At 43.9% G+C, this 12,448-nt stretch overlaps 2 protein-coding genes across 2 annotated transcripts in view; one reads left to right on the top strand and one right to left on the bottom strand.

Moving 5' to 3' along the window:
• The window catches only part of RPL37A (ribosomal protein L37a), a 359,890-nt gene that overhangs the window by 317,613 nt on the left and 29,829 nt on the right, over positions 1 to 12,448 (top strand). The gene's annotated exons all lie outside the window — the stretch shown is intronic.
• SERINC4 (serine incorporator 4) overlaps positions 1 to 12,448 on the bottom strand; it is a 29,987-nt gene that overhangs the window by 6,113 nt on the left and 11,426 nt on the right. The window contains exons 7-11 of the mRNA XM_075575491.1: positions 11,958 to 12,053; positions 11,298 to 11,424; positions 9,497 to 9,569; positions 8,043 to 8,088; positions 7,063 to 7,216 (exon numbers count right to left, since the gene is read on the bottom strand). Coding sequence (XP_075431606.1) covers positions 7,063 to 7,216; positions 8,043 to 8,088; positions 9,497 to 9,569; positions 11,298 to 11,424; positions 11,958 to 12,053 — 496 coding nt within the window. The remainder of the gene's footprint in view (positions 1 to 7,062; positions 7,217 to 8,042; positions 8,089 to 9,496; positions 9,570 to 11,297; positions 11,425 to 11,957; positions 12,054 to 12,448) is intronic.

The following is a 12,448-nucleotide window of genomic DNA, read 5'->3' as shown; positions in this document are numbered from 1 at the left end:
TATAAACATTACTCACAGTGATGTATAAATATTACTCAGTGATGTATAAATATTACTCACAGTGATGTATAAATATTACTCACAGTGATGTATAAACATTACTCACAGTGATGTATAAACATTACTCACAGTGATGTATAAACATTACTCACAGTGATGTATAAATATTACTCACAGTGATGTATAAATATTACTCACAGGGATGTATAAATATTACTCACAGTGATGTATAAACATTAGTCACAGTGATGTATAAACATTACTCACAGTGATGTATAAACTCTACTCACAGTGATGTATAAACATTACTCACAGTGATGTATAAACATTACTCACAGTGATGTATAAACATTACTCACAGTGATGTATAAATATTACTCTCAGTGATGTATAAATATTACTCACAGGGATGTATAAATATTACTCACAGGGATGTATAAATATTACTCACAGTGATGTATAAACATTACTCACAGTGATGTATAAACATTACTCACAGTGATGTATAAATATTACTCTCAGTGATGTATAAATATTACTCACAGGGATGTATAAATATTACTCACAGGGATGTATAAATATTACTCACAGGGATGTATAAATATTACTCACAGTGATGTATAAATATTACTCACAGTGATGTATAAATATTACTCACAGTGATGTATAAATATTACTCACAGTGATGTATAAATATTACTCACAGTGATGTATAAATATTACTCACAGTGATGTATAAACATTACTCACAGGGATGTATAAACTCTACTCACAGGGATGTATAAACATTACTCAAAGGGATGTATAAACTCTACTCACAGTGATGTATAAATATTACTCACAGTGATGTATAAACATTACTCACAGGGATGTATAAACTCTACTCACAGTGATGTATAAATATTACTCACAGTGATGTATAAATATTACTCACAGTGATGTATAAATATTACTCACAGTGATGTATAAACATTACTCACAGTGATGTATAAATATTACTCACGGTGATGTATAAATATTACTCACGGTGATGTATAAATATTACTCACGGTGATGTATAAATATTACTCACGGTGATGTATAAATATTACTCACGGTGATGTATAAACATTACTCACGGTGATGTATAAATATTACTCACGGTGATGTATAAACATTACTCACGGTGATGTATAAATATTACTCACGGTGATGTATAAACATTACTCACGGTGATGTATAAATATTACTCACGGTGATGTATAAACATTACTCACGGTGATGTATAAATATTACTCACGGTGATGTATAAACATTACTCACGGTGATGTATAAATATTACTCACGGTGATGTATAAATATTACTCACGGTGATGTATAAACATTACTCACGGTGATGTATAAACATTACTCACGGTGATGTATAAACATTACTCACGGTGATGTATAAACATTACTCACTGTGATGTATAAACATTACTCACGGTGATGTATAAACATTACTCACGGTGATGTATAAACATTACTCACGGTGATGTATAAACATTACTCACGGTGATGTATAAACATTACTCACGGTGATGTATAAACATTACTCACGGTGATGTATAAACATTACTCACGGTGATGTATAAACATTACTCACGGTGATGTATAAATATTACTCACGGTGATGTATAAACATTACTCACAGTGATGTATAAATATTACTCACAGGGATATATAAACATTACTCGCAGTGATGTATAAACATTACTCACAGTGATATATAAATATTACTCACAGGGATATATAAACTCTACTCACAGTAATGTATAAATATTACTCACAGGGATATATAAACTACTCACAGTGATGTATAAACATTACTCACAGTGATGTATAAACATTACTCACAGTGATGTATAAACATTACTCACAGTGATGTATAAACATTACTCACAGTGATGTATAAACATTACTCACAGTGATGTATAAACATTACTCACAGTGATGTATAAACATAACTCACAGTGATGTATAAACATTACTCACAGTGATGTATAAACATTACTCACAGTGATGTATAAACATTACTCACAGTGATGTATAAACATTACTCACAGTGATGTATAAACATTACTCACAGTGATGTATAAACATTACTCACAGTGATGTATAAATATTACTCATAGTGATGTATAAACATTACTCACAGTGATGTATAAACATTACTCACAGTGATGTATAAACATTACTCACAGTGATATATAAATACCATATTACTCACAGTGATATATAAATACCGTATTACTCACAGTGATATATAAACAGTACTCACAGTGATATATAAATACCGTATTACGCACAGTGATATATAAACAGTACTCACAGTGATATATAAACAGTACTCACAGTGATATATAAACATTACGCACAGTGATATATAAACAGTACTCACAGTGATATATAAACATTACTCACAGTGATATACTGTATAAATATTACTCCAGTGATATATAAATATGACTCACAGTGATATACTGTATAAATATTACTCACAGTGATATATAAACATTACTCACAGTGATATACTGTATAAATATTACTCACAGTGATATATAAACATTACTCACAGTGATATACTGTATAAATATTACTAACAGTGATATATAAACATTACTCACAGTGATATACTGTATAAATATTACTCACAGTGATATATAAACATTACTCACAGTGATATACTGTATAAATATTACTCACAGTGATATATAAACATTACTCACAGTGATATACTGTATAAATATTACTCACAGTGATATATTATATATTACTTACACATTTTGCTTACCAACATTTTTGAGATGTTAGTGGGTAAAAAAAGTGACAAAATCGCCCCACGGAACAGTACATACAAATCCCACGTGTTAGCACATTTACATATCTCAGACAGGTCTGCATAACTGCCTTTCCCCATTATATATTTGCATAGAATGCTTCCAATGCAGCCAGGAATTCTGTGTAATGACATGTAAATGAGCACAGTGTCACCTTTTGCTTCTTATACATTTTTACATGGAACCCCTATAATCTTATGCCTGCCGAATTACCAGGGTTGTCACCACTCCAGGTTTACCTGGAAAATCTCCGGGTTGCGGCGGCATCTCCCCAGCATCTCCCCCTACGAATCCCGTCAACAGGCGCCACGTTGCCATGACAACGGGATGCTACGTGACACCCATTGCCATGACAATGAGACGCTCCGTGACGTCACGATGTTACGTGGCATCATGTTGCCATGACAACGTGGTGTCACGTGATTCCTCGGTGCCATACGGCGCCCAGTTGTCATGGCAACGTGACGCCACGTAGTCTCCTGTTGTCATGGCAACCGCGGCGCCATTTGACATCGTGCAGCCATGTTGACGTGATGTGCAGGTGAGGACTTTTCCAGCACACCGTGGGTTAAATAAGTGTATAGCCAGGAAACTCACTCACAGGCAGCTGTTTCGACCTGTTACTTGCAGAAATGTTCATAACAAGTGACAGACACAGATGGAAAAAGTCAATCCACCCTCCAGATAAATAATGTAACTGGGTTACTGCCAATTCATTTCCCTCCTGTACGTTTCCTGAAAGCCCACTTCTGCTAGCTGCAATCTGCCTTTGCTTCACATCTGTCTGTCCTCTCTCTGTGCGTCACATCTGTCTGTCCTCTGTGCTTCACATCTGTCTGTCCTCTGTGCGTCACATCTGTCTGTCCTCTGTGCGTCACATCAGTCTGTCCTCTGTGCGTCACATCAGTCTGTCCTCTGTGCGTCACATCAGTCTGTCCTCTGTGCGTCACATCTGTCTGTCCTCTGTGCTTCACATCTGTCTGTCCTCTGTGCGTCACATCTGTCTGTCCTCTGTGCGTCACATCTGTCTGTCCTCTGTGCGTCACATCTGTCTGTCCTCTGTGCGTCACATCTGTCTGTCCTCTGTGTGTCACATCTGTCTGTCCTCTGTGCGTCACATCTGTCTGTCCTCTGTGCGTCACATCTGTCTGTCCTCTGTGCTTCACATCTGTCTGTCCTCTCTCTGTGCATCACATCTGTCTGTCTTCTCTCTGTGCATCACATCTGTCTGTCCTCTGTGCGCGTCACATCTGTCTGTCCTCTGTGCGTCACATCTGTCTGTCCTCTGTGCGTCACATCTGTCTGTCCTCTGTGCTTCACATCTGTCTGTCCTCTCTGCGTCACATCTGTCTGTCCTCTGTGTGTCACAACTGTCTGTCCTCTCTGCGTCACATCTGTCTGTCCTCTCTGCGTCACATCTGTCTGTCCTCTCTGCGTCACATCTGTCTGTCCTCTCTGCGTCACATCTGTCTGTCCTCTGTGCGTCACATCTGTCTGTCCTCTGTGCGTCACATCTGTCTGTCCTCTGTGCTTCACATCTGTCTGTCCTCTGTGCGTCACATCTGTCTGTCCTCTGTGCGTCACATCTGTCTGTCCTCTGTGCATCACATCTGTCTGTCCTCTGTGCGTCACATCTGTCTGTCCTCTGTGCGTCACATCTGTCTGTCCTCTGTGCGTCACATCTATCTGTCCTCTGTGCGTCACATCTGTCTGTCCTCTGTGCTTCACATCTGTCTGTCCTCTCTCTGTGCATCACATCTGTCTGTCCTCTGTGCGCGTCACATCTGTCTGTCCTCTGTGCGTCACATCTGTCTGTCCTCTGTGCGTCACATCTGTCTGTCCTCTGTGCTTCACATCTGTCTGTCCTCTCTGCGTCACATTTGTCTGTCCTCTGTGCGTCACATCTGTCTGTCCTCTGTGTGTCACTACTGTCTGTCCTCTCTGCGTCACATCTGTCTGTCCTCTCTGCGTCACATCTGTCTGTCCTCTCTGCGTCACATCTGTCTGTCCTCTCTGGGTCACATCTGTCTGTCCTCTTTGCGTCACATCTGTCTGTCCTCTGTGCTTCACATCTGTCTGTCCTCTGTGCTTCACATGTGTCTGTCCTCTCTGTGCGTCACATCTGTCTGTCCTCTGTGCTTCACATCTGTCTGTCCTCTGTGCTTCACATCTGTCTGTCCTCTGTGCATCACATCTGTCTGTCCTCTGTGCTTCACATCTGTCTGTCCTCTGTGCTTCACATCTGTCTGTCCTCTGTGCGTCACATCTGTCTGTCCTCTCTCTGTGCATCACATCTGTCTGTCCTCTCTCTGTGCGTCACATCTGTCTGTCCTCTGTGCGTCACATCTGTCTGTCCTCTCTGCGTCACATCTGTCTGTCATCTGTGCGTCACATCTGTCTGTCCTCTGTGCGTCACATCTGTCTGTCCTCTGTGCGTCACATCTGTCTGTCCTCTGTGCGTCACATCTGTCTGTCCTCTGTGCGTCACATCTGTCTGTCCTCTGTGCGTCACATCTGTCTGTCCTCTATGTGCGTCACATCTGTCTGTCCTCTGTGCGTTACATCTGTCTGTCCTCTGTGCGTCACATCTGTCTGTCCTCTGTGCGTCACATCTGTCTGTCCTCTGTGCGTCACATCTGTCTGTCCTCTGTGCGTCACATCTGTCTGTCCTCTGTGCGTCACATCTGTCTGTCCTCTCTCTGTGCTTCACATCTGTCTGTCCTCTGTGCTTCACATCTGTCTGTCCTCTGTGCTTCACATCTGTCTGTCCTCTCTGCGTCACATCTGTCTGTCCTCTCTGCGTCACATCTGTCTGTCCTCTGTGCGTCACATCTGTCTGTCCTCTGTGCTTCACATCTGTCTGTCCTCTGTGCGTCACATCTGTCTGTCCTCTGTGCGTCACATCAGTCTGTCCTCTGTGCGTCACATCTGTCTGTCCTCTGTGCTTCACAGCTGTCTGTCCTCTCTGTGCGTCACATCTGTCTGTCCTCTGTGCTTCACATCTGTCTATCCTCTGTGCTTCAGGAGATGTCCAACGGTGGCTTGGGAAATATTTTTCGGAAGACCCTGTCTGCAAACCCGGGGGGGGGGGGGTCAGGGGGTGACGGGGGGAAGACAGCACAACATTTATCGAGGCAAAAATCTACTATCTTCAAAATAACAATTTTTTTTCTGCTTGAATTGTGCAATCTGGAGACTTATTATTTTTTTTTTTAAAGACCCTCTGTGTGCATAGCAATGTTGGGTGGTCAAACCTTCTCAACACAATGAGCCATATTTACTATCTCTCTGATACTTCCCATCAACAAACCCTTTGCGTGTCTTAGAAAAATGTGCAGAATTTAACTCTTCCCATTGTGCAACTTTTCAAATCATTATCCGCCGCCCCCCCCCTCCCCCGCCTTCTACCCCCGGGACCAAGAGTCGGCATGAAACCAGGCAAAAGAATGTTTGCTGGTAATTACAAATAAGATAACAGGCACCAGTAAAAGTTATGAAACCCCCTTCAGCCCCCAAACCTGTGTTTTTAGGGTAAGTTAACCCTTAGAAGACCATGATCTAGCAAAGCCTTGTGTTTCTGAAGCTCTGCCAGTGAAAGGATTGAAAAGTGGTGTGCACCCCTGGTCCTGAATGGAATAAGTAACACCCTACAGAGCCTCGCATTTAGAATTCCTGGAGGTTGAGCAAAAAATTGGCAGCTGCTTATTAACAACTGGTTTGCCGACTGCTGGGGCACCAGTGCTCAACTTCAGTCTTCCAGTCCCCCCCCAACAGGTCAGGTTTTAAGAATATCCCAGCTTCAGCACAGGTGGCTCAATCAATCCCTGCTTCAGCACAGGTAGCTCAATCAGAGGCGCAGTCAAAGACTGCGCCTCTGATTGAGCTACCTGTGCTGAAGCAGGGATTGATTGAGCCACCTGTGCTGAAGCTGGGAAATCCTTCAAACCTGACCTGTTGGGGGAGGTCGTGAGGACTGAAGTTGAGCATCCCTGTGCTAGGGTGGATTAGTTGCCCTATTATATCACAAGTGTGCCCAGCCCAGAGAGAAAATTAAAACGCCAGCAGGCTTGTTACGCGAGAGAATAAGACCCCTCCTGGGTTATATATAAACTCACTGTAAATCACAAGAGTTATTTCTAAACAGGCTCCTTGAGAAGAAGCTGGGGAGGCGCGTTCAGCACCTGGGAATGCCCGGAATGCGCACCTGAACCAGTTTGTGAGCGTCATCATCACGTACAGAGAGGCGAGCGCAAACACTAAGTGCAAGAAGGAATAGCTGTAGATCACGAGCCCGCGCTCATCGTGTATCACGGTCTGTCCGCCGCTGCTGTCCTCGTCTTTATCACAGCTGGGTTCTCCTGCCAGACAAGAGAGAGATGGTGCAGAACACAGCTAATTGGGTTTGGAGTTAGTGATATACAGTATATATATATATATATATATATGTAGAGGTATCAGTACCGTGTTAGCCGCTCCCACTCCACACACACCTTTTGTAAAGCACTGTATATACTGTGGGCTCTCCATTCATGTTAATTCACACTGATACACATACACACTCTTTCATCCCTTGCTTTCAGTAACCTTTTGACACCTCCAGCCATGTGTGTGTGTGTGTGTGTGTGTGTGTGTGTGTGTGTGTGTGTGTGTGTGTGTGTGTGTGTGTGTGTGTGTGTGTGTGTGTGTGTGTGTGTGTGTGTGTGTGTGTGTGTGTGTGAATAATAGACCCAATATGTGAATAATAACCCATGTACCCATATATGTGAATAATAACGTGTGTGTGTGTGTGTGTGTATGTGAATAATAGACCCTATATGTGAATAATAACCCATCTACCTATATATGTGAATAATATTCTTATATATTTTGTATACGTTGTAGCTCATGTGTTTCTCTGTCGAGGGATCTTCACTGAGTACAAAACCATTGTAGTTTGATCATTAATAGATCTTACAGCTTTGTGAATCTGCCTCTCTAATTTGTAACACAGAACCGACTAGAACAGGCTGCTGGTTGCAAAACGGGGGTAGATTAATCCAAGAGAACACATCCCAATAAATCCCATTTACTTTCCCGGTGATAAATCTGGTGCTGCTTTTTGCCCCAGTTTTGAAGTCGGGAGACCCGTATTAGGGTTTAAGGAGCCTATTTACAGGAGGGCCCTGAACACCCCCCATCTCTCACCTCCATCCTCATCCTCTTCAGGGCAACAGAAACAGCAAGAGGCTTTCTGCAAAGGAGGAGGAAGAGAATAAAACTGTTACAGATGCAATCAGGAAACACCCCTTAGGCTGCGCTTATAGTGCCTTGCGAGGGCGACGCGACGTCGCTCCAAATCAAATACATTGACTCCGTCGCAAGCGCTTATAGTAAGCGCAACGGCGACAGAGTGACGGGGCGGCAAAAAAATTTGAAGACGGGTTTTTTTTTATTTTTTAGAGACAGTCGCCACATGTGACTGTCTCTAAACCAATCAGAGACCGCGGCCCGCCCCCTTTCATGACGTCACTGGCGACAGTCGTGGAAAATCTCATAACTTTCGCGGGTGGCGTCATCGGTCGCGTCGCCAGCACTATAAGCGCGGCCTTACCCTGGCACAGACACACAGCGTCCTGTATTATATGGAAATACAAGCCTTATAGTGCCGGCAAGATGCGCGCGACCGCGTGATATCACGCGCAGCCATCGCTATAGCAAGCAATGTTCACTTTGGCACAGGAGACCTCGGGAGGACAACAGGGGGGGGGGGGCGCGTGGCGGAGGCGTGGCGTGAGCGGTTTCGCCCTCATTGGCTGAACCGCTCACGTGACGCTGACGTCACGCTGCCGTCGCTCTCCAAGAACAAATCACTTGTCTCCAGAGCTTCAGGTCGCCGGGTCGCTACACAGCGCCGTCACGGTCGCGCCCACTATGGGCACCCGAGACGGACTTCAAGTACTCGTAGCACCGTCACTATGAGTTCAGCCTTAGAATTACATTAAAGCACCATTTATTGCATATGAATATTGAATTTTGAATGCCCAATTCAATTGAACTGTGCCGTGTTCGACATGGGACATCATTTACCCCATTCCTCCACAATCAGTGGCCTCCGCTTGTGCTGTTTTGTCCTGCCAATGAACCTCTAAAATGCTAAGAAAGGCTCAATGAATAAAGACACCGACTCTGAACCTGGTTCAATTCCCGGTGTCGGCTCCTTGTGACTTATTTTATCTCACTTTATCTCCCTGTGCCTCGGGCACCAAAACCCTAGATTGTAAGCTCTACGGGGCAGGGACTGTGTCTGTTAAATTCCTATGTGCTGCGCACCGCTTGCTATACTATAATTGTGGCGCGCTTTGAGCCCCATTGGGAAAAAAGCGCAATATAAAATAAAGTTATTATTATTATTGAATGCATTCAATGTTCATCCATCGGGACGGAAATGTGAGCAAAATGCTCCTGCCGCAAAGACTTCAGTTTGATGGAAAACTGAGCAGAGTAATCATTCAGGACACAAGAATCATATTGCTGGTCAGTGCTTAAGGATATCCCTGCTTCAGCACAAGTGGCTCAGTCAAATGAAGCAGGGATATCCCTGGCCGTCTGCTGGCCCTTGAGGACTGGAGTTGGCCACTCCTGTGAAAGTGCCTACTCACCTGGAATTCGTAGGTGTAAACTTTAATCATCCACATGGGTCCGAACATCTCCGCAAGGTAGGAGGCTTCGTTACTATAAAGGGTGGTATAAAAAATACATTTATTTGTATTAACTCATCTAGCAATCGATGGAAGGAGCATCATTCTTCTGAAGCCCTAACACAGGATGCAGCTCTCGCCTGTGATTCAGTGACATTTCAGAGATATCTGCTACTAGAGTTTTTCATTTTGGTTTGGAGTTGTCTCAGTGGTTCTGAAGTTAATTGATTAAGAGGTTGTTTGGATGAAAAACGTTTTAGTTCAGTTGCTATTTTTTCTAAGAATGCTTAGATTGCCTCGAGTCCTTTAGATGTGTGTTATAATGTGCATATCTAACCACTTCAGCACCAAAGCATCCTGCCACACATTGCTTGTGATTCCCTCCACGCATGTTACATCGTCTGACCCAGCGCTGTAAGAGGACTGGTACCTCTTGCACTGGATGGGTTGAGCGATATGGTAAGAAGGTCTACAATTCTGTGGCTTCAAAACGAGATCTGGTTCCCCTGTTCTTCCTGGTTACGCCTCTTATTGTAGACACAAGGGACATGGTTTTGTGGAAATCTAAGGTGCTTTGCTCCACAACCTTTAAGTTTGTTTAAATACGTTTTTTTTTATTGTTTATAACCCTGTTCCTAGTGTTATTTGGTGATGCATAAGTAGCACAAAGATGATGCCCAAAGACGCTTGCAAATATTTTTGGCATCCCCATTAAGAAGACACAAAGAAAGGTTAGGGATTTACCTAATCTGAGGATGCCTTAACACTGGAGGGTGATCTTATTGTGCTTTGGCCAAAATATCCAACCATAAGGTTATGTTTAACTAATGGTTAGATGGGATGTATAATCACACTGAGTATTTATGGGCCAGGCTAGGATAGGGTGCAGCAATGTTCAGTGCAGCAAGAGATAGCAGCGATGGCATAGACCTGACTTAACCCCAATCACTTGCAATACTAGCTGTGGAATTCTTATCACTAGAGCACACCTGTCTCCTGCTCTACACAACAGGACTTTCATCCTGGCTGTTTCCCCTTTTTATTGGGACCAGGCAGCTGTTTATGGTAGCCCCGTCCCCCTTGTTAACTGGTGGCAGTAAATGGCTTGGCTGTACAACAATACAACTTGGTTACAAATATCTACAGCGCCACAGACTTAGCACATGCCCTGACTTGGGCGTGCGGGCGTGTGCGGAATCTAAAGGGCAGCTGCTGCCGGACCCTGCGTTCTGAACTTTTAATACCATCAGCTTGGTTAAACCGGATACTTTGCATGCTCAGGGAACCAACCATTCCACAGGCTTGTCTTGTTGCAGTGTTACTGACCTTTTCATCCTCTCCACTACACGCTTAGTTATGTTTAGTATGGGCCATTATTTATAACAGCTGGCACCGTTTGTGATAGTTAAGATAACAGTACATACTTTCCGACACATACTCTGCAGGCATGGGTTGCATTCTTGTGTAGGCAGTGCCTCCCTCCCACTCCCTATCTCTGTGAGGGTGTCACTTACAGTTTGATGAATATCAGCCTCCAACATATCTCGGTTATCCACAGTTTCATAGAAAGGAGACAATTCAACAAACGATGTTCCCTTACACTTACTCAAATGTGCTAAATTCCGTATGTGGCTGAGACTTTACTTACTGACTATTTCAGAGAGCAAAAATGTATCTGGAAGAAAGTAGAACCCCAGGTATCCGGGAGTCTCCCCGATACAGATAGGTGTGGGCAGGGACATAAGAGCCAATGTCAACCTACCATGCAAACAGGACACATGCGTACATGATGGTGGCTCCAATAATGGCAATGGAAGTGTCTTCTGTTTGCAGTCCATGCCTACTGATGCTTGGGAAACACAACGTGAAGTTCTCCCCTTTGTACTGCACTGCAGGCAACACAAACAAGAGGGGTAATAAGCATCACAGATCAAGGAAGAAGGGCACAGGGAGGGAGGAAGAACAAAAAGAAAGACCTTATTTATGAAGGTCCCCCAGCTTCACAATTGGGGCAACGCTGGTACAAAAAGGGCACCAGACTTAACAAAGACAACAATGGCATTTTGGGGAAACTTTGATCAATAGTATCCACCGCAAAACAAAATCTCAACCATTTTTTGCAGGTCGGGCATCCCAGTATTGCCAACCTGACTCCTCATGTCATCATGAAGGTTCTGGTCCAGTTCGTGTTTACAAACTATAACCCATGTGAAATCTGGTTCACACAAAGAAAAAAAAGTCTCAGATTAGTACTGCATTGTAATCTCGTGATAACAAGGAGTTAGGTTGCCAGTTCTGTACTTGGAAAGGTTCCACGGAGGAGGCCACGAGAAAAGGGAAGTACGTGGAACTGGAATGACATTTGTTTCTGCCCGGTGGAACATCTCCTGTTCTCCTGGGAATCGGACTGTTGTTCACTGACCTCTCTCTGGCGGCCGGCTGGACAGGGCTGAGAAGGTGAGGTACGTGACGTAGCAGCTGATAATGGAGGCCTGAAGCAATCCCGAACGAGGCTGTTCTGCAAAGCGAGAAGCTGGAATTCTTAAAACAGACAAATATGGCAGAATGCAGCCAACACGGGCCAGGCCCTGACTGACATGAAGGACACTGTCACTACCTCTGCGGTGTCCTTAAAATTCAAGCTGGTCATTAAATGGTCATTAACAGTGATCGCAGTCGTGCTACCAGGGTTACCACCTTCTATTGAACCCGCCCCACCCCCCCCCAACAGGTGAGGTTTACAAGAAATCCCAGCTTCCGCACAGGTAGATAAATTAGTCCCAGCTTCAGCACAGGTGGCTCAATCAGTCACAGCTTCAGCACAGGTGGCTCAATCAATCCCTGCTGTAGCATAGGTGGCTCAATCGGTGACTCCGTCTTTGACTGAACCACTGATTGAGCCACCTGTGCTGA

The sequence above is a fragment of the Ascaphus truei genome, chromosome 18, assembly GCF_040206685.1.
Source record: "Ascaphus truei isolate aAscTru1 chromosome 18, aAscTru1.hap1, whole genome shotgun sequence".
In the NCBI taxonomy this organism is placed as follows: Eukaryota; Metazoa; Chordata; class Amphibia; order Anura; family Ascaphidae; genus Ascaphus; species Ascaphus truei.
This window is presented reverse-complemented; position numbering and strand designations above follow the sequence as displayed.